Source organism: Heterodontus francisci, chromosome 6, assembly GCF_036365525.1.
Source record: "Heterodontus francisci isolate sHetFra1 chromosome 6, sHetFra1.hap1, whole genome shotgun sequence".
Classification (NCBI taxonomy): domain Eukaryota; kingdom Metazoa; phylum Chordata; class Chondrichthyes; order Heterodontiformes; family Heterodontidae; genus Heterodontus; species Heterodontus francisci.
In genome coordinates, this window is record NC_090376.1 from 63,511,808 (window position 1) to 63,533,773 (window position 21,966).

General features: G+C 40.8%; 1 protein-coding gene across 2 annotated transcripts; it reads right to left on the reverse strand.

Annotated features, from left to right (window-relative positions):
* Window positions 1-7,777: 7,777 nt before the first annotated feature.
* Window positions 7,778-21,468, reverse strand: LOC137371347 (high-affinity choline transporter 1). 2 transcript variants are annotated; one of them, XM_068033802.1, is made up of 9 exons: window positions 21,314-21,468; window positions 19,806-20,037; window positions 18,959-19,072; window positions 17,758-17,913; window positions 17,339-17,487; window positions 17,095-17,238; window positions 16,733-16,886; window positions 15,285-15,502; window positions 7,778-13,460 (listed from the first exon to the last, which is right to left on the reverse strand). In XM_068033802.1, exons 2-9 carry the CDS (start codon window positions 19,987-19,989, stop codon window positions 12,825-12,827), a joined length of 1,755 nt encoding a protein of 584 aa, XP_067889903.1. In that variant the 5' UTR covers window positions 19,990-20,037; window positions 21,314-21,468; the 3' UTR covers window positions 7,778-12,824. The 2 variants fall into 2 exon arrangements, with proteins under 2 accessions (XP_067889903.1, XP_067889904.1); XM_068033803.1 differs by lacking the exon at window positions 21,314-21,468 and adding an exon at window positions 20,140-20,659.
* Between the last annotated feature and the right edge of the window lie 498 nt (window positions 21,469-21,966).

Sequence of the window (21,966 nt, forward strand, 5' to 3'; positions counted from 1 at the left end):
GGCTCGTTGTCTGAAATTATTGAATTCAATATTGAGTCCAGAAGGCTGTAGAGTACCTAATCAGAAGATGAGGCGCCGTTCTTCAAACTTGCATTGATATTCATTGGAACACTGCAGCAGGATATGGACAGAATAGTGGACATGAGAACAAGATGGTGAATTAAAATGGCAAGCAACTGGAAGCTCAGGATCATGCTTGTGGACTGAGTGAAGGTGTTCTGCAAAGCGGTTACCCACTCTGCGCTTTGTCTCCCCAATGTAGAGGTGACCCCACTGTAAGCAGTGAATACAGTATACTAAATTGAAAGAATTACAAGTAAATTGCTGCTTCACGTGGAAGGAGTATTTGGGGCCTCGGATGGTGAGGAGAGTGGAGGTAAAAAGACTAGTATTACACCTCCTGCGATTGCATGAGATGGTGCTGTGGGAAAAGGACGAGGTGTCGGGGGTGATAGAGGAGTGGATCAGGGTGTCACGGAGGGAATGATCCCTTTGGAATGCTGACAGGGGAGGGCAGGGGAAGATTTGTTGGTGATGGCATCATGCTGGAGGTGACAGAAATGGCGGAGGATGATCCTTTGGATGTGGAGGCTGGTGGGGTAGAAAGTGAAGACAAGGGGAACCCTGTCATGGTTCTGGGAAGGAGGGGAAGGGGTGAGGGCAGAAGTGCGGGAAATAGGTCGGACACAGTCGAGGGCCCTGTCAACCACAGTGCAAGCGAATCCTTGGTCGAGGAAAAAGGAAGACATATCAGAGGCGCTGTTCTGGAAGATTGTATCATCAAAGAACAGATGCGTCGGAGACGGAGAAACTGGGAGAATGGAATGGAGTTCTCAAAGGGGGCAGGGTGTGAGGAAATGTAGTCAAGGTAGCCATGGGAGTCAGTGGGCTTATAATTAAAGTGAAGAACTGCCCGCTTCTATCTCTTCCCATAATCCACAAACAGGACTTTCCCAGTAGGCCCATCATTTCAGCCTGTTCCTGCCTCACTGAAATTATTTTCTCCTATCTTGATTCTATTTTTTCTCCCCTTACCCATCTCTTCCCACCTACATACGAGACTCTTCTGATGCCCTATTTCATTTCAACAGTTTCCAGCCCTAACCTTCTCCTCATCACTATGGATGTCCAATCTCTCTACACCTCCATCCCCCACCAGGATGGTCTGAGGGCTCTCCGCTTCTTCCTAGAACAGAGGCCCAACTAGTCCCCATCCACCATCACCCTCCTCCGCCTGGCTGAACTTGTTCTCACATTGAATGACTTCTCCTTGAACTGCACTCACTTCCTCCTAATGAAAGGTGTTGGTATGGGTACCCGGATGGGTCCCAGTTATGCCTGTCTTTTTGTGGCATCTGTCAAACATTCCTTGTTCCAGTCCTACTCAGACCCCCTCCCTCAACTCTTTTTCCAGTACATTGATGATTGTATCGGTGCCACATCCTGCTCTGGCCCCGAACTGGAAAATTTAATCAATTTTGCTTCCAATTTCCACCCCTCTCTCACCTTCACATGATCCATCACTGACACTTCCCTTCCCTTCCCTTCCCTTCCTCGACTTCTCTGTCTCCATCTCTGGGGATAGTTGTCCACTGGTATTTATTATAAGCCTGCTGACTCCCATAGCTACCTTGACTACACTTCCGCACACCCTGCCTCTAATAAGAACTCCATTCCATTCTCCCAGTTTTTTCTTCTCCACGTATCTGTTCTGTTGATACAACCTTCCAGAACAGTGTCTCTGATATGTCTTTCATTTTCCTCAACTGAGGATCCCCCCGCACTGTGGTTGACAGGGCCCTTGACCATGTCCGACCTATTTCCCACACTTCTGCCCTCACCTCTTCCCCTCCCTCCCAGACCTGCGATAGGGTTCCCCTTGTTCTCACTTTTCACCCCACCAGCCTCCACATCCAAAGGATCATCCTCCGGCATTTCCACCACCTCCAGCATGATGCCACTTCCCCTCCCCTATCAGCATTCCAAAGGAACCATTCTCCTCCGCGACACTCCTCCATCACCCCGACACCTTTTCCCTTTCCCATGGCATCTTTCAATGCAATCGCAGGAAGTGTAATACCAGCCCTTTTACCTCCTCTCCATCCGAGGCCCCAAACGCTCCTTCCAGGTGAAGCAGTGATTTACTTGTACTTCTTTCAATTTAGTATACTGTATTCGCTGCTCACAATGGGGTCTCCTCTACATTGGGGAGACCAAGCACAGATTTGGTGACCACTTTGCAGAACACCTCTGCTCGGTCCATAAGCATGATCCTGAGCTTCCAGTTGCTTGCCATTTTAATTCACTGCCTTGTTTTCATGCCCACATTTCTGTCCTTGGCCTGCTGCAGTGTTCCAGTGAACATCAACGCATGTTCGAGGAACAGCACCTCATCTCCTGATTAGGCACGCTCCAGCCTTCTGGATTCAATATTGAGTTCAATAATTTCAGACCATGAGCCCAATTTTTTTGTTTATTTATTATTTTTATTTTTTATATATATATTTTCTTCTTTTTTAATTATTTATTTTTAACCATATGCTGGTCTTAAACTTATTTTTCATGCTTTTGCTTTCATGCAGAGCTATTCTTTATTCTGCCATTAGCACTCTCTCTGGCCTCATGCTTTGTCTTTCGCTACAAGTATTTAGCACTCTATTTGCATTCTGTTCCATGACATATCTGTTAGTTAATCTCTCCCCCTTCATCCTATCACAGTCCTTCCATCTTGTTCTTCTTCCTCCTCCCCCTTTCACTTGCTCAAAGACTGTTTCATTTCTAACTTTTGCCAGTTCTGATGAAGGGTCATAGACCTGAAATGTTAACTCTGTTTCTCTCTACACAGCTGCTGCCAGACCTGCTGAGTATTTCTGGCACTTTTTTGTTCTCAGTTCGGAGTTCCAGCATCCGAAGTATTTTGCTCTTATTATAAGAGGATTATTTGTTGTCCAGGGTGGGGGGGGGGGGGGGGGGGGGGGGCGGGGGGAGGTGGTGGTTATATGTGCTTTATTGTTGATGTATCTCATCTTTTTAAATGTCTCCCTTTGTCACCACTACCATTACTGCATTGAATATGAAATTGGCTAAGAGACAGAAAGCAGAGAGGAGTAGTGACCAGTTGTTTTTCAGACTGGAGGGAGGTATACAGTTGTGTTCCCAGGGATCTGTATTTGGACCTCTGCTCTTTTCTCAGAAATGTAGTAAACAGTGAGAGGATAGTAGGAGACTTCAGGAGGACACAGACAGACTGGTGAAATGGGTAGATACATGGCAGATGAAATTTATTACAATGAAGTATGAAGTGATGGATTTTGGAAGGAAGAATGAAGAGAAGCAAACTAAACTAAATCATACCATTTTATAGAAGGTGCAAAAACAGAGAGACCTTATAGTTCACACACACAAATCTTTGAAGGTGGCAGGACAAGTTTATAAGGCTGTTAAAAAGGTACATGGAACCCTTTATAAATGGCAGCATACAGTACAGAAACAAAGAAGTTATGCTAAACTTCTATAAATTACAGATTTGGTCTCAGCTAGAGTATTGTGTACAATTCTGGGCACCACATTTTGGGAAGGATGTCAAGACCTTGGACAGGGTTTCTTTCTGTGCTGTATGATTCTATGATTGTATTTCCATGCCTTCAAGATAAGTCCAAATGTTCAATGCACAACACAGTTTAAAGCCTCACTGCACATCATTTGCCCAAACCAGATGTTGCAAGGCACTAAATAACGGAGTAAAAAAACAATGTACTTTTTTTAAACACAATTCTTACACATCTACATTATACAGGCTATTATTTCTTCACACAATGTTTGCTCTGTGAGGCTCTTATTTTTCTGCTCTTTCTGGGTGCAACCTGTTGACCAGTATTGTGCAAAGCAATTGGCTGCTTTTCTGCTACAAAAGCCTCAAGTACTGAAATGGTTCATGGTCCTATGAAGGCGATGGCTACATCTTTTGTGCTTGAGCAGCATATTCTTGCCTTCTATGAGTCATTTCATAGATCTCTGAAAGGATTGACTTGGCATATGATGCTGCCCTGAGAAATGATGCCTCATGCATGTTGGTTCCAGCCACAGCCATTCTACTGGACCTAATGTTTGGGGGCTATACAGCAGCAGCATGGCAGATCTAATGGTTCAATCAGATACTGAAAGCCATCAGAAAGTGTGGCCTGTATCCTGGCCCCAAATGTTGGTAGATGACCTGTCCTCTCAAGGCTGCAGAGTTATCACCTGTGCTTCCATGGCGGAGGAGGCATCAACTGGTCTTGGACCACTTCTGAAGTGAGGTCTGTTGTATAATTCAATGAAGCTGTTAAATGCCCTATTGATAGTAAAGAAGAACAAAAGACTTTCATTTATATAACACGTTTCACGATCAGCACATGTTCTAAAGCGATTACAGCCATTGAAATATTTTTGAAGTTGTAATGTAGGAAACACAGCAGCCAATTTGCACACAGCAAACTCTCACAAACAGAAATGTAATAATGATAAGATAATCTGTTTCTTTTTGTGATATTGATTGAGGGATAAATATTGGCCAGGACACCAGGGATAACTCTCCTGCTCTTCTTCAAAATAGTGCTGTGGGATCTTTTACGCATATCTGAGAGAACAGACTGAGAGCCTCATCCAAAAGACAGCACCTCTGACAGTGCAGCACTCCCTCAGTACTGCACTAAAGTGGCAGCCTAGATTCTTGCACTCAACTGCGACTTGAGCCCACAACCTTCTGATTCAGTGGTAAGAGTGTTACCAATTGAACCATAGCTGACACTGCACCAAGGGAAAAGCTTCGCTGATGTTATTGAGAATGAGGGCTGTTGATAATAGAGTCCCACTTATTAGTTGCTACACATCCTGTGAGATTGAAATCAGAGCCTGTGCACAGGTAAGACCTTCCTCAAAGATCTTTTCCTTTTCAGGTGTGCACCCATAAGATTTGATTCCCATGACACCATGGCCAAGGACTGCCATCTTCACAGCCTGCACTGGGCAATGGACACATCCTCACCCGCACCCTATTGTTCTAGCAACCTTGTGCTCTGTAAATAACTGTTGTCACATCCTCACTGTTGAAAGTTCTGAGCTGGTGCATGATTTTGAGTAAGGTGGGACATAATTGGTGATATCAAGGAGTTTGAGGCAGAGAAACTTAAGGCAGGATCTAGATCCAGTGACTCCTACGTTTCCTGTGCATCATCGTAATCCTTATTACCATAATCAATGAAGAAGATTTTTTTTGCATCCCCTCCTCATTTTCATCACCCTCTAGGCTTGTTTATCTATGTTCATTTGCTGGAATGGATCTGCATGTAAAGAGGGCATGAGCTAAGAAATGGTGTGCAAAACTCACAAAAATTGAGGAGATAGTGAAATATGATGATTTTTCTGCTGGCTTGTTGTTTTAAAGTACTGCAACAGGTGAGAGGCAAGGTCTACATTGCTGCATTGTCAAAGATGCGGTTCATTTGATAATAAATTAACCCAGGGCTGAATTTTATGAGTGCACCTCAAATCACAGTGGCGCACTCTGATCTTGGTGGTCTGCCTGCACGGATCTGCCCTCTCTGAACCTCTGCAATATTTTGCAATGGAAGGCGTGGAGCGGCCACCCTCCGATGATGTAGAGGGGGCGGCTGCTCCGTACCTGGCAATTGCGTCCAGCGCCACTGTGCAGGCAATGAAACCATTTTTAAAGAGCTGCAAGCCCTTACTGGCAATTTTAATTTTTAAAGTGACCATTACCTTTAATTTATATAAAAGAATTAAAGTACAGATCAAAGCCCTTCTTCCACCCCCCCCATCATAAACCAATAAATTTATTTCGTCGCCCCCCCCCCGCAAAAAAACATTTTGTCAGTCACAACCTTTCAACCCCGAACTTTGCACTCTTTGCCCTTCAACCCCTTCCCACCATTCCCTCAGTCAATTGAATCAGTTTTCACCACTCACTTCTCCCCACCCGCCTGTTTGTGGGATCTTGTAATTGGCAACGTGACTCCTGCATTTGCTTCCATAACAGAGGATTAAATATCAGATTGATTCTGACAATTAAATCTGCCAGATTACTGCCCATGTGGTGAAAATGAAAATTTATGCCAATGTCTTTTTTCAAGAAAGTAATCTTATTAGAAACAAGTTAAACATTTTAAATAATTATCTTACTTAAAATATTTTTTGTCTTGAGCCTCAAATATTGCAACTGCAATCATTAAGTAATGCTTTTTAAAAATATTGTTTTAAATATGTTTCATTTGAATCAAAGTTAATGAATACAGAACAGCATTAAAATCCTGTATGCGGAGTTTAGAACACCAGTTTGGATTGTAATCAGTTTTGTTATGAACCGATGGGATAATAGATTTATTATTTCAAATTTAGGATGCATAGCATGTATGGTAGCCTTGTGCTTGTGCTACTAGGAACCCAGACATTGTGCATTTACACCCTACTATCCAAGTTCTGATATTGAACTGTATAAATTTGACAATGTATGGGCTTATTTTGGAAAAATTATCATGAAAGCTTCTAAATTGTCATAAAAACCCAACAGGTTTACAAATATACTGAGGTATTTTAGTCCCATCCACTCTGATTAGGGGTAATTTTAACCTTGGGAGATTGTGTAAAATGGGCAAAATTTGATTGGCCAGCAGTTAGGCACCTCCGATTTTTTCTTTCAGTTAAAATCAATGGAAATGAAAATTGTGTGTGGTGCATAATGGCTGGTTAAGTTGATATTGCCAATTTTACACCATTTCTGAAAGTTAAAATTAACTTTTAATGCCTCAGGCTTCCTAGTGTTGCCCTCATCTCAAGGACAAATAAAAAAGTACTGTTCCCATGGACACAGTTAATCTAATATAGGATAGGGTAGGATGACACTAGTGGTGACAACAGGGTCAGAGAGCCACATTTACAAAATTGGTCACAGTGTACACATGTATTGAAAACTTTCAAAATGGAAGGTAATGATTTCACTCTCTATTCAAATTTCATCTTAATTCCTGAAACCCACATCCACAACTATGTTGTCTGCAGGCTCAAATTCTTCATTCTCCTTGTCAGTCTCCCAGGTGCCATACCATGCAAATTCCAACTCAGTGAAAACTCTACCACTCACACCCTATTCCTGCACTAAGTACAGTCACCTATTCTTTTCTGCACCTGCCATCTTCCATTTGCTCACCTTACTCCAACATATTGAATTCATAATCTTCATCCTCATTTGCAAATAACTCCATGTTCTTTCCCCTCCCTACCTCTACAACTTCCTCTGGTTCTATTACCTAGCCCACACCCTCGCTCTTCTAACTCTGGCTTTATTAGTAACCACCACATGCCTTTGCTTCCTCTTAGATGGCAGAAACTTCAGCTGTCTTGAGCTTATATTCTGGAACTCTTTTGCTAAACCCTTCCACCTTGCTACCTCTCTCACCAACTTCAAAAGCTTGTCAAACCCTACTTATTTGACACCATTTGGTCAACTCCACTAAATCTTTTACAACAGCTCTCCCACTATTTGTGCATATGTAGAGTGTCGTGAGACATTTTTACTATGTTTCTGGTACCATATACATCCAAGTTGTTGTTGGAAGAATCGATCATGGCAGATTTTCATGCTAAATGGACACATTAGGAGGAATATCGTTCTATTAACAAATTCTGATGTTAACATTCCACTATAGCTAAGCTTGCCATAAGTGGGCCCCCCTGCAATTCAGCAAACATAGTAAATGTGTAGGCATTTTTAAATCACATAATTTATTTGATTAATATTGCATAATGAATATCAGAAATAGCTGATAATGGACACTTTACAAACAGTTATTGTTCTAGTGGAAAGGAAGACAAGTAACATATCTCACAGTTTGCTTCCTGAATATCACATTTGAGTGCTATACTATTCCACAAATGACGAATACACAAATAGTGTTTTATACAACCGTGCTTAATAGAATCCTCAGATGACAACTCTGACACAGCCAAAAATATACATTATATGTATTTACACTGTACATTCACCTGATCATCTGAGGCATACCATACATTACATTGTCTACACACATAATCTACAACTGATTGAATATAGTTGAAAGGAATAAAGGCAAAATGATGTCAAGTTATGAAAAAATTGTTAGTGGAAAAACTAGGAGATTGCTTATATACCACATTGTGAATCCCTTGTTTAATTCTCAACCATTTTACATAGCTTAAGTATCTGAAAATTGGCATTTTGCATATGACCAGTGCATTATCCTCTTTGATATTGTTTGCAATTCCACCCCCCACCCCACCATTCAAATCAAATTAACTTTATTATCTAATGTCAGCCACTTCTAAATCTTCAGTAACAGACAAAATTCACACAATGCTTTGCATATAGACTGTGATATTTGAAACAGTTTAAATACTCTCCTTCCTCTGTCAGACTTCTGTGTCACCACAAATCAAGTCTTCTATCAAAACTCCACGCTAAAAAGTCTAAATGGTCTGAGGTAAAATTAAATTGTCATTGTAATAATTAGTTTATGCCTTAGCAATAATCCCTGAATTTCAATGATGCAAATGTGTCACCAAAGTGATACTTGAAAAGGCCATTTGACCCAAAAAGCCTGTCTCTTTTTGATCGATTAACATTCCCTAACTGTCTTGTCATTAAATTTTGCAATCCCTCTATCGCTAGAAACATATCTAATTACCTCTTCAAGCTTTTATGCCATCAATTTCAATTGTTTTAACATTCTGTAAAAATGTTGTTTGATTTCCCTTATTATTTCTAATTTCCTAATATTAACTTGTCTCATCTGGGTTTCAATCTTTCAGCATGGTGAAGAATTTTCCCCCAAAATTTGGCAATGCCATTCATATTCTGAAAACTTCAGAATTTCCAGATAGAGCAGAACTTTAATAATTTTGCTGAGATTTTGCATTTATGCTACAAATATAGAATTGTTCACATCCTGGTGTAAACTTCTCAATTTACTTCTTTGGTTTCAATCAACAATTCCAATTCATTATGAATGACTTTAAGACTCATTGATCTCTTAGCAACACCAACTAAACAGTACAATATTCTTAGGATTGTACTCAGTCTAATTCCTCCTTAGTTGAAAAAAAGAGATGAGAAAACCAACATGAATTGGGTGAAGATAAGGATGCAGTGAGTATTTTATTTGGGGAGTAATGTTGAGATGATAAATAAAAGAACTAAATGGAATGCCCTGAAGATCATTGTCCCATTATTACTCCCTTTGGCTCTGTCCTACCAACTCTATTGTCATTTCTTGGGTGGAATTTTATGCCACCCCAATGAGCCGGATGGTGGCGAGGGGGGGCTATATGATGGAGCGGGAGGCTCCGGGAGGCTTTCCCAACCCGCTCCTGCCTCCGCCCCATTTACGTAGGGTGGGTGGGGAGGGGGGCGAAAAATGGCCTGCCCACTCCTGCCCAATCAAGGCCCTTGAGTGACCACTTAACAGCCACTTAAGGGCCTTCACCCGCCTCCAAACAGATTTTACATGTGGCGAGCGGGCATCATGGAGCTGGGAAAAGCCACCTGGGAAAAGCAGGCAGCTTCCGATCATCTCGGGGGTGGGGGTGCGAGGGGGGGCCTTGCTCATCGAGCACAGGGTGCCCGATGGAGGGCCGCCCCCGCTACCTCAATCACTCCCAAGACCGAACAAGGCCCCTTCCCCCCAAACGATCACCCTTGCCTCGCTGGGGCCTGACCGATTACCCTTGGTGAGGCAACCAAAACTTACCTGCTTTCCCGGCTCCCAAGCATCTTCTGTGCATGCTGGGCTTCAGTTCCAGCAGTGGCCACCGCTCCCAGTAGCGCTGGGACTAAGAGTTGCTGGCCCGCTGATTGGCCGGCAGCTCAATGGAGAAGGACTTCCTCCCTCAAGTGGGTGAAAGTCCCGCCTTGGAACAATTAAAGCCTGGAGACCTGTAAAATACAGAACGGATCCCCAGGCAAGGCAAAAGCGGGTTCGCCACTGACTTTTACGTCGGAGGCCAGCTCCCGTCTGCCCACCGTCAAATTCCAGCCAATGTCTCCTGTCTTCCACCCCATCACAGACCTTCCCTTTTGTTCTTTTTCCAGCCTCCCCTATTTGACCTATTTAAAACCGATTACATTTCTAACTTTTCCCAGTTCTGATGAGAGGTTATCAACCTGGAACATTAACTCTATTTCTTGCTACACAGTTGCTGTCAGACTTGCTGAGTATTTCCAGCATTTTCTATTTTTATTTCTGATCCCTCCTGTCAGACTAAGTTACAAGTGCAGTCTGTAGAAACTTGGGCTCTTAATAGTCCAAACGAGGTGATTGAGAAGAGATATAAGACAGTAACATGTATAGAAAAACTAAGTTTGGAATAGTACTTCAAGTTAAACCATGGCTGTAGGAAAACTGGGCACAGGCTGAAACTAGTGAAAGGCAAAATTAGGGCTGATATCAAGAAGTTCTTCATACAAGGAGTGATCAATAGACCAACAGATAAATGACTTGAAGTAAGATCCATGGAATCATTTAAGAAGCAGTTGGATATCATGATGAAGGATTGTATATTCTTCAGATGGGTAAGATTGAATAAATTGTCTTTCTTAATATTGTAGAATAAGAATGAAATGGGATGTTAATAAATGAGGAAATGTGTTCTCCCTAGCAGTTTAAGGAGAGAAGTAGGTCATCCAAATGGAGATCAGCAAAACAGAAAAGTTTCTTATCAGCTACATTGATTGATTTAGCAGTTGAAGAGGATGGTAGATTATTAATATAGCAGTTTGATCCAGAATATACTAGGATGCTAACAGGAACAGGATGTAAATGGAACAAGATTGAAATACTTCAATGTATATCCAAAAATGCACATGTCCGATCGTTAAAATAGAATAGTACATGATACTTCACTGGTTTTCAGAACACAAGGGCCAAAATTCTTCGGGATAAGATCACTCCAGTGCTCACCAGCGTTGACCTCACCGGAGTTTTCAGGATTGATGCGACAGCACCAAATTAGCATGCAGCAGATGGGTGCAAGCACCACAATGGCATGCCTTCTGTGCCCACCTGTCCATGCAACCGGGGACTCCAGTACCCACCAACATTTAGGGCATGTTATCCAGGCCCTGCCAACCCTCACTATGTGCTCCTCAACCTCTTTGTAAGGGAGCTGATCTGATTTTAAAAAATCAGGGGATGTCCTCAGCATTCCAGGATAACTTCTTGTCCTGGACCCTATGGGTGGCGCCCATACTTGTCTTTGTGGAGGATAGTATGCCTAACCTTTTTCAGGGTAGCTGCTTCCACTGTAGGCAGTCCCTGCCCCTGGCTCAGTACCCTGATGATAGTTTCCCCTCACAAGGAAAATAAAACAAACTCCTGGAAATAGTGGTCCTCCTTGGAACCAGGTCTGTATTGTTTTTCAGTGGGGGATCTGATGGTCTCCCGCTGGAGCTGCTGCAGGAGACAAGTACAACCCATGAGCAATTTTGGTCCCATGGTGTAAAAAATGGATACAAAATAATGCTGCAAAAATATGATATATGCATGTTCTACTAGGTTAAAATAACATTCACATCTTGCATCCTTTATGCCCGTTGGCCAAATGACAAGACATCACTTGCACTGAGCAATAGCCATACCCTAAAATTAACAGATTATAAAAACATGTATGAAAGTGCAAATCCTGCATTGCATTTTATAACACTCAACCTGTAATAGTTTACTTAAATTACATATACAATGTAAAGTATGAAACAAAATTTAAAAATGACATTAATGCATAACTATATTCAATTCCCTTTGCCTTGGAAAAAAATGAGGCGTGTTTATGAAGGAATCTACTGCTGTTCCATTTGACCTTCTTAAAATCTGTAGATAATTTCCCGCTTTAACAGATTGGTTTTTTTTTAACTATAAGGCAATCTGTTATTATTGAAGCAGTGGTGTTAATCTGTATTGTGGATCAATTGATACTGCATATCTTTAAGGTGCAAATAATATTGAAATATATGTGGTATGCCATTCAGATGCCAAAAGTTGATGGCATTAATGATCATATTTATTTCTAAACATAGGTTCTCAGGTCACAGGTGATCACCAGGGTATTGGTGATGAGCAATAACATTGAAAGATTTCATTTCCACCAGTTTTCCCAAATGAACTGGAATGAAATCCAGATTATAGATGCAATAAATAGATAAGAAATGGGTACTAACTAGATCTGTCATTAAATACTTTGCTATTTTATCAGTTAAAAACAAGGGTAATAACTGATCAGGTCCATTATTTGTACATATATTTTTGTTTATGTTTGAATGTTTATGTGGAAGTATAAGTGTAGGTAAATGGAATAATAAGTGACAATTAAAATCGCATCAACAAGGGATGAGGCAGCTATTCGCGGAGTCCAGTTCATTATAGAGTATAGGGAGAACAGTGGACCAATGAATTTGTGACAGTTCATGATTCCTCTATCTTTATATAAAGACCCACAACACTACTTAGTCCATATAAATTATAATACGCTCTCTCTGCAATGTGCCAATATAAAGTAGCAAGAGCCTACAACCTTCCATGTTCAAAAATTATAGCTTAATCTGATTTCATGTGTATGAATTAAAACAATACTGTACAACAGTATTTAAGAGAACAATCATCTCAGTAAAATACTGATATAAATGATTTTCTTTTATTTTCTAAAAATACCGATAATCACTAAAATGCTATTTTATATTGTTAATGTACTGTCCTTGGTTGATTATGATTGCACTGAACTCAATAGATCACAGGGATGGAGGGTCAATCATTGTCTAACTTGGAAAATTCAGGAGTTGGCTCAGTGTCCTCAAATGCTTCCTTATTGGTAAAAGCAGCATTAGCTGAAGCACTGTGTTTTGGATTAACATGTACCAGCTCTGACAAAGTAATATTGTCATGATTCACCAAGGTTGTTTTGTCCATGTTTTCCTTACTGTGTTTTGACACAACACTGTCAAGAATGTCTAATTTTGGTGGCAATATTCCACTTTCAAACAGGTGTTTGGCCAAATATGAAACACCAAGGTTGCACAAGAAGGAGAATAACATTGACATGGTTTTAAAGGGGAATCTCTGAATGTAGACTGGTTCACCTCCAAAGCTATGGTCTAAATAGCATCCAGGATAACAAATAAGTGGCTGCAGATGTAAATATGGTTCACCACCACTAACTCGAAGCAAAAGGCCAAAGATGTATCCAGCGATGGAGCCATATGTGTTTGTTCCCTTGATGAAGAGTACTGATAGTAACTGAGGAAAGATAATAACGTAGACAAGATCTGAACTCAGATACCATAGACCGTAGATTGATTGGGCCAGCAGTGCCATGGATGTTGCAGCTCCTCCAAACAGAAAGATGGTGATTCGCATTACCAGCACTATTTCTTTGTCTGTGGCCTGCAATAAACAATTGAGAAAAGAATATTAATCACTGTCGTATGAACATAAGAGGCTAATGTGAAATGGGTTTCCTTCAAGCTACTCAAGTAGAATTGTACCAACAGAGTCAATATCTAGCTATGACCTCTTCACTGCACTACAATGATTGAGGTTATAGCTATCCACCACCCCGCACCCACCCCCAACCCCCACCCCGCCCCAACCCCGAGCTTCTGATATACTGGGCTGAATTTTATGAGGTCACTGAGAAGGCCCTGCCGCATTTTACCGACAGCGGTGAGGTCTCGGTGTGCCCCCCCCTGCCCCCACCATTCGGTGGCAGGGCCTTCATTTTAATATTATAATTAAGATAAAATCATTCAAATTAACCCACCATGTTCCACTCCGATATTACGGCCACCGGCCGTGGAGTGGGGGTGGAGGGGGGAAGCAGGGAAAACAGTTTTTATTGGCTGTGGGGATGGTGGGAAGGGGTTGAAAGGCAAATGCTATGAGGTTGGGGGGTGTGAAGGTTTGGGCTGGGAATAAAGTTACTTTTAGTGATGTAGGCCCAAAAGCTACCACTTGGGGGGTTGGCCGGGTGGAGTGGGGGGCGGGGGTGGCTGGGAAAGGGCCTCCAGCTTTCATTTTATGTTTTCAACACAATTAACCATCATGTTACTTCAGAATTTAAAATTTCTCATAAGGGCTTGAAAGCCCTTTAAAAATGGCACAGGCGCCTGCGCCGTGGCGCCGGATGCCATTGCTGGGCAGTGCTGCTGCCCCATCTATGTCATCGGGGGCATCTGCTCTGCCCCCTCCATTAAAATGAGCCCCCATGTGAAATATCGCGGGGGCTCAGCGATGGCGCATCCGTGCCTGAAGACTGCCGACAACAGAGCCCACCGCTGCGATTTGCGGTGCACTCATAAATTTCAGCCCATTGTATCAGTATGTGTTTTGAATTAAACAGCAATAACTGATCTAGAATTCTACCAAATGATTTGATGCTTAGCTACAATGCATTATAGAATCATAGAATGATACAGCACAAGCGGGAAGCCATTTGCTCCATTGTTAATATACCAGCTATTTGAAGTAGCTATCCAATTAGTTCCATTGTAGTGCCCTTTCTTCAAAGCCCTACATTTTTTCTGCTTCAAGTGTTTATCAAGTTCTCTTTTGAAAGTTATTATTGAATCCGCTTTTATCACGCTTTCAAGCAGTGCGTTCCAGATCGTAACAACTCACTGCAAAAAATCCTCATCTCGTCTCTGGTTCTTTTGCCAATTAACTTAAATCAGTGTCCTCTGGTTACCGACCCTTCTGCCATTGGAAACAGTTTCTCCTTATTTACTCTATCATAACTCTTCATGAACACCTTTCATTAAATCTCCCCTTAACCTTCCCAGCTCTAGAGAGAACAACCCCAACTTCTCCATGTAACTGAAGTTCCACATCACAATGACCATTCTAGCAAATCTCCTCTATTCTCTCTCCAAGGCCTTGGCATCCTTCCTAAAGTGCGCTGCCCAAAATTGGATACATTACTCCAGATGGGGCCTAAACGGTGACTTACAACATCATTTATTATTTTCATAATGCTCCATATTACTTAATAATATCATGAAGGAGATCTACCAGAAAAGAAATCCAACTCCCTGCCATCTCACTCATTTTGGAGCAACTGTGTATTATTTAAATAGAACTTCTTGCCCTCATATTTGCTCCAAGAATCACAAAAATAATTATATGAACTGTGAATGCACAAAATGCTCAGTGCTTCTTCACTTGTAAGAACATACCTGTATGAATAATTGCCTTGTTGAAATCCAAGCTTACCTCTTGTCGGAATGCAAGATGGTAAATATTCCGAGCAAACATAGAACTTGCGGACAAGATTGAAGAATCAGCTGATGACATCACTGCAGCAGAGACAGCTCCAAGGCCAAAAAAGGAAATATAGGCTGGACACAGATGCTGCAGTACTATTGGCAAAATCATGTCAGTCTCATTCTTGTTCTTGGGGTCTGGTAAACCATAGGAGGTCTGATTCCAATCTATATGGAAAAAAGGACCATCTGGATATAAATTGTACCTATTGTATAACAACCTGCAGACAAAAGCAATGTTATTCATTGCAAATATTTGATGCTATTTTGCATCTGGACAATTACAAATATTTGATACAATTACAAGAAAATATTGTGATAATATGATTTTCTGTGGTTTAATATTTTAGAGTAATCCCCAATTTGTTTTCATTTCTTTCAAAATGAAATTAATTTTTGTGTGATCAGAACAGAAAGCTGTTAATATTAACAATTGCAGTAGTGATTTTGTCAATATACCAACATAACATATTTCGATTTTGATCAATAGTAGCATCACAGTACATACATTTGTAAGTTTTGTATCTCAATTAATTGCTACAGAAAGATATTACTATGGGAATTTGGAAATACAATTATTTTTTCTCAGTTTGTTTTATATGTGGCTCTTTAAAATCTATAAGGAAATGAAAACTATATAGCTACACTTATAAAAGCATTTTGAATGGCCAAGTCCTCTGTTAGATAATTTAATTAAATGTTGGAAACAGTTTATGCAGCTTGTAAAAACATTGTCAACTTAAAAAAGATTCATCCATCGCAGTTAGGCTGTATTGGGAATGAGGCTGTGCAGGAGCAAATGCTCCAATCAACAAGATGTATAGACTGCCATTCGGTATATTTCAGATTCTCATTTAGCTGTCCACTTGCAGCACAAATATGTTTCACTTTAAGCAGAAGACTTAGGTCTTAAAAATCTAATTATGGCTTTTCTCTCCATCAACCAGTGACATAATGGTTATAAATTATAATGTAATTTCCAATTCATCTCAGAATTTTTGTGATGCAGCATATTTAAAGTTAATGTAATGCCATTCTTCTGGGTACCAACCTTGTGTGTATTGAAGAAAGATGGACAAGCAACATGGGCCTTCCAAGTTTTCAAAGACTGCTACTATAAGTTTTAACTTTAAGTTCTGAGGTAAAGCCTTAATGCAAATAATGTTATTCAGCTTTATTAACAATGCTAACAAAACGAAGGCAATTATAATAAAAGCGAAACAGAGAAAATAGCAATTCACACTATCAAATAATCCAAATTTTATGGGGAAAAGATTAAAAAATTTTATAAATGATTTTTTGTAGTACCCAGGTGTGCGTTTATGCAGCATCTCAGAACGGTTCGGATATAATAAATTGAAATATTGAAATGATACTATGCAGACCAGGCTACTTTACCAGTGGATGCTCCAATTGCCCCGATAAGTACAGATGGGATGGCCATTAGGACGCAGCCGAAAGCAGCCAGGAAGGAGAGAACTTGTGCATAGGTAGCAGAAGATGCAGAAAGGACTCTCTGAAAATACACCTGCCACGGGATTCCACCCAACATCTGAAAATGAATGCAATTAATAATTGTATTGTAACAAATTTCTTCGTATATCTCTTAACTATACATTAATAAGGCATCGTGTGGGGAACATTATATTTACTATATATATTTATACTTTATATTTAATCGCTATTAGTTTGCTGGCTTCATCTATATACATTTACCAATATGATGACGGTTATGAAGGCATCAAACACATTACCCATACCAGTAATAGGAAGTTGTCTATCCAGGTAAAGACATCCGGTCCATTAATACTCCCCAGCCAAGGCTCCTGGTAAATTTCTTGATTTGCGGTGATGCTGATATCCGTAACTGCTGGATTTAACATGGCAAAAGGAATGCTGATCCACTGAAAAAAAATATTCAAATGTTGAAACATTGGCTTTCTTTGAGCACCAGTTCATTTAGGTTGTGAATAAAACGCGCATTCTTTCAATTATTATGCTTACCAATCCTATGAAGATGCAGAACAACTGGACCACATCCGTGTATGCAACCGAGTACAATCCACCCACCTGAGTGTAGAATATTGCGATCACAGCAGAAACAATAACGGATATGTTTATGTTGATGTCTACAATCACACTCAAGGTTGCGCCTGAAAAAAACGGTTGTTTATTAACTTAATGTTGGCCTCCAGTGAATTAAATAAAAAGAAAACACTCTTTTCATCCTTTACTTGCATCACCTTACAATAAAACTTTGCATTGCCTACATAGAAACGGCCACTGCAGTTACTTTTGTCGCTAAAGCTTTAATGGGACCTTTTCTTTCGAAACGTAAATGAGACGCGCACTGTGGCAATACTTGGTCTGAATTGACATTGTTGCGATGAAACATCTCCTTAATGGCGAGAGGAGGACTTTACCTAGAGCGGACAGAACGGCTGCAGACCAGAAGATCTCTCCCATGAGAGCGGGGATGAAGAGCAATCCTCCCATTCGTTTACCATAAATCTGCTGAAAGGGATCCAACATGGTCACGTAGCCCCGCGTTCGCATGGGTTTCGCGAAAAACAAGCCACCTGTAAGATAGAGAAACCCTTAAATCCCAAAAAGTAACATAATCGGCAATTAAAGTTATTACAAAAGAACTAAAAATTGTAACCTATTTCCTTCCGTACCCTTTAGATGCCTGATGTCCTGGAGTTAGCCCCTGTCCCTCTGTCCCTGCTGGAACCCGAAACCCAGCCTTTACTCAAGCACGCATTGTATTTAGAGACAGTTTATTCTATTAATTCAGATGATAATTAAATTGTAATAATTTCCGTAGTTTATAATCACGATTTGCAGTTTTATTCCGATGAAACACAGTGAAAATTCATTTCCACATTAACTATACATGATTTAAAAACCTCTTCATATTTAGTACATTTAGTTGTGTTTTGCCGATTTGGATTTAATTAATTTAACTGTTCCTTTATCTTGGAAAGACCAACACATTACTAGTAATAAGGTTCTCTGAATGTTACACCCTGCCTTGAATGTTTTCGTTGTAACGAGACCGAATTTAATAAAAGATCGTAAGAAAATGTAGCCTCCTATTCTGTATCAAGAAAATATTAGAAGCGGTCTTTGCACTTTGTGAGCACACGTTCGTGGTTTTTCTAGTGCATGAATATCAATAAAAACACCATCTACTGGACCCGCTAAATGTTCATAAACATATCCCCATCGCACCTACCTTTTGGGCGAATGAACTGACCTTTGTCCATTTTAGTGATCCACTTTTGCAAGTGGCAATCAAATTTATATCAATGTTATTTTTAATAATATGAAAACTTGCCACTCGAAAATTAGTTGACAGCTTATTGAGTTAAATTGGTTGTTAACTGGTTATGTGTTAGTTCTGAGAGGTTGGCTACTGAGTTTTGTAGGGATTGCATGTTTGATTTGAGCGGTTCTGTGCGATGCGATTTGTTAAACTTCGTTCCTGTTGACAGTCTGCTGAATAGATACTGACTGTGGATATGGAGAGCTGATTGTGTGGATTGCTGGTGCTGTATGTGGTAATTGTTGAAGCTTCCAGTCGCTTTTATTTGTACAATGCCCAAGAGCTTCGGTCCATACCTAGAACCAGGCTGAGTGCATAGCCAAATGGAGCCTGTGCCCAGGCCAAGCCGTACCCAGGAACATAAACCGCCTCTGCTGTGCCATTGATATAACCACCGCCAACCCAGGTCGCTGTAAAGGGAAAAGAAGGATTTGTTTAATGAAAGACAGCCTTAGTCTAGCGCAATAGCAAATGGAATACCGGCGGAGTCTATTGTAGTCCCAACAGAAGACGGGAATAGCAAGATAACAGGAATTGAAAGACAATGCATATTAATGTACCCGTTATTAAACACTGCACATGTGAGGCATGATTTACTTACTTACACCTTACAGAAACTGCTAACAAGGAAACAACGATTCTGGAGAGGGGGATAGTTCAGAACGGTCAATGCACTGAGAAGTGCTTAAGTATCTACCTTGGTTTTGATGTAATATCTATCTTCAAATGTTTGTGTACGGAGAATCAAACCGCACCTTCTTCCATCAATCTATTATGGTCGATAATGAATTTGGCCTAACAGCAAATCATTCGGGTGAATCTATGAATGGGCACTTCATGACTTATTTAAACCTTTTTTTCAAAATTGTAGAACTTTGCATTGAGAAACAACCCAACGGTCTTTAACATACGATTTAGTCTTCGTATTTACTCTCTCACAGAGCTAAACCGTGTAAGTAGAACAGGCGCCAAAAATCCAAACATTATAGAGGTTTTCTCTCTTTGCTCGCTATAGCTATTCTTGGACTAATACTGGGGACCGTTAGCCGCTGCCTTTAATGGACACGGCTTGAACAGATTGAACGATGGGCGAAGCTGCTCCCGAGAACTTCAGAATGGGATAAAAAGCCACTTGGCACTCACCTGTCATGGTGAACCCACCAACTAGTAACCCGATATCTCTCCCTCCAATCATTATGGCTTCACTCCGATCTGTTGCATGTTCTGAGCATGAATTTTTACTTTTCCAAGCAGCCCATATTCCAACACAAAGGATTAACAGATAAAATAGGACAATAGCTACTATCCCATTGACGTGAATGTTCATTTTCTGTCGGAAATGGAGCTGGCAGCAAGGCTACTAATCCACAGAAACCTGAGGGAGGAAAAAATATACACAATATTCCTACTATTCCGAATGAATACATGAATCATAATGCATATCCAGGTCACTGTGAATTTTTAAAAATCAACTTACTGAACAAAGATCTTGTCTATTGCTGTATTTGAGATTCAGTGAACCACCGGCTCAGGCCAATTCAAAATGTCTCTTTTAAGCAGTGACGATTAACGCTGCGATGTGGACAATACATCAACAGACGGATATAACTCTGGTGGGAGCAATGATTGGAATCCGGCAGCGAACTGCCGTTGCTAAGACGCCTCTCTAGTAATGGACAGCATGGAGTAAAATATTGCCAGCCCACTGAGCAGGACAGAGCGGCGAGTGAAGATAAGGGGAGACTGTGAAGATCGGCTCTTTGTACAATTGGGATGTTCAAGCAAATGCCCAGGGCTGGGGAAGGTGGACACATCGCCAAGCACTCGCTCAGTGCATTGGGGTGAAAACCGACTTTGCTAAAGGCGATCAATAAGATTATCATTTCCATTAATGTGTTCGATCCAGAGAAATCCCTGAAATATGCAGGGCGCGTTCGGTTTTTTTTTTGGTTAAGGAAGTAGATAAGTGCACCACCTAATTCATTTTTTAACATTAAATACAAAATTGAATTATGTGTAAATACTCTGGGCTGATCAGTCTGTTTTTTTCCCGAAGGTATGGACCATAACTGTATTTAATTAAAAAAAACTACTGGAAACATTGAGCAGGTCAGGCAGCACCTGTGGAAAAAAGGGAAAAGTTAGCGTTTCGGATAGGGGCTGTTCCTCAGAACTGGATCTAGAACCGAAGCGAGAGCTTGTCTGTTCTCTCCACAGAGGCTGCCTAACTCGCTAGCATTTTTCTGTTTTATTTCAGATTTCTAACATCCGCTGTTTTTTGATTTTTTTTTTGTTCACTGTATTTTATCCATTTAATTCGGCGGCAGCTGCAAATGATTAAGAAAACTGCACAGACACTAAAGCATTTTAATGCTTGTTGGAATGATAACGTGCAAGAAAGCTCCATAACCGAGGATGTAAACACCTCTAGCGAGGCGTCTTGGGAGGGAGCCGACATCGAACCAAGGGTAAGTTCCAACTTCACAGGCACATTGTCGGTTTCTTTGCTCAGCTCAGCTTTTATACTAACTTCAAAGAACGGGCACGAATGTGGAGAGCCTATCAATTCATAAACACATCAATGCATAGTGCTTGCAAGATAATACAATGAAGCTCTTTTTATGCTAGTGGTTTCCTGTCAATCGACCTACCTTTGGATGAAATGTCTTGCCTTAAACCTGGGGACGCAACGTGCCTACGTTTGATTCTTAGTTCCTGGAAGCTGGTTGACCAGGACTAACACGGCCGGAGAGCGTTGTTCTCTGGATCACCCTCAGCGGACACATTTACATTGATTTATAGAGGTGGGGGGGGGGGGGGGGGGGTGCGAGGGCTTCATCAGCAGCGCCAGATGATGAAAGAGACAAACGTCACCGAGATAGGGATGAAAGCTCCATGTGAATGATGTGGGCTTGTTAATGTTTGACCTGAAATTCGTTAAATGTCTTATATCACTCAGAGGGCAGAGGATGGGCTTCCTTGGAAATAGCTTGACGCACTATATAAAAAGGTGGATTTAGCTTAGTCAATTAAAATTAAAATTCTTTCGATGCCTTCACAATTCCAGTTCTGGACTCCCACCAATTTTCTAATTTTGGTTTACTTATTAAAAACATGACTATGTTGAACACGAAAATGCTTAAAAAGTTTAAAGTGGAAATAATTCTCTGGAAGAGTAAAGGAATGACATTGAATCATTCATGGGCAACCGAATAGTTCTTCTAACCTTTGCTAATTTTTAAGAGCCATTCAATCTGCAAATAATTGTGTGATTACTTCGACACTTGCCAAAAACTCCTAAAAT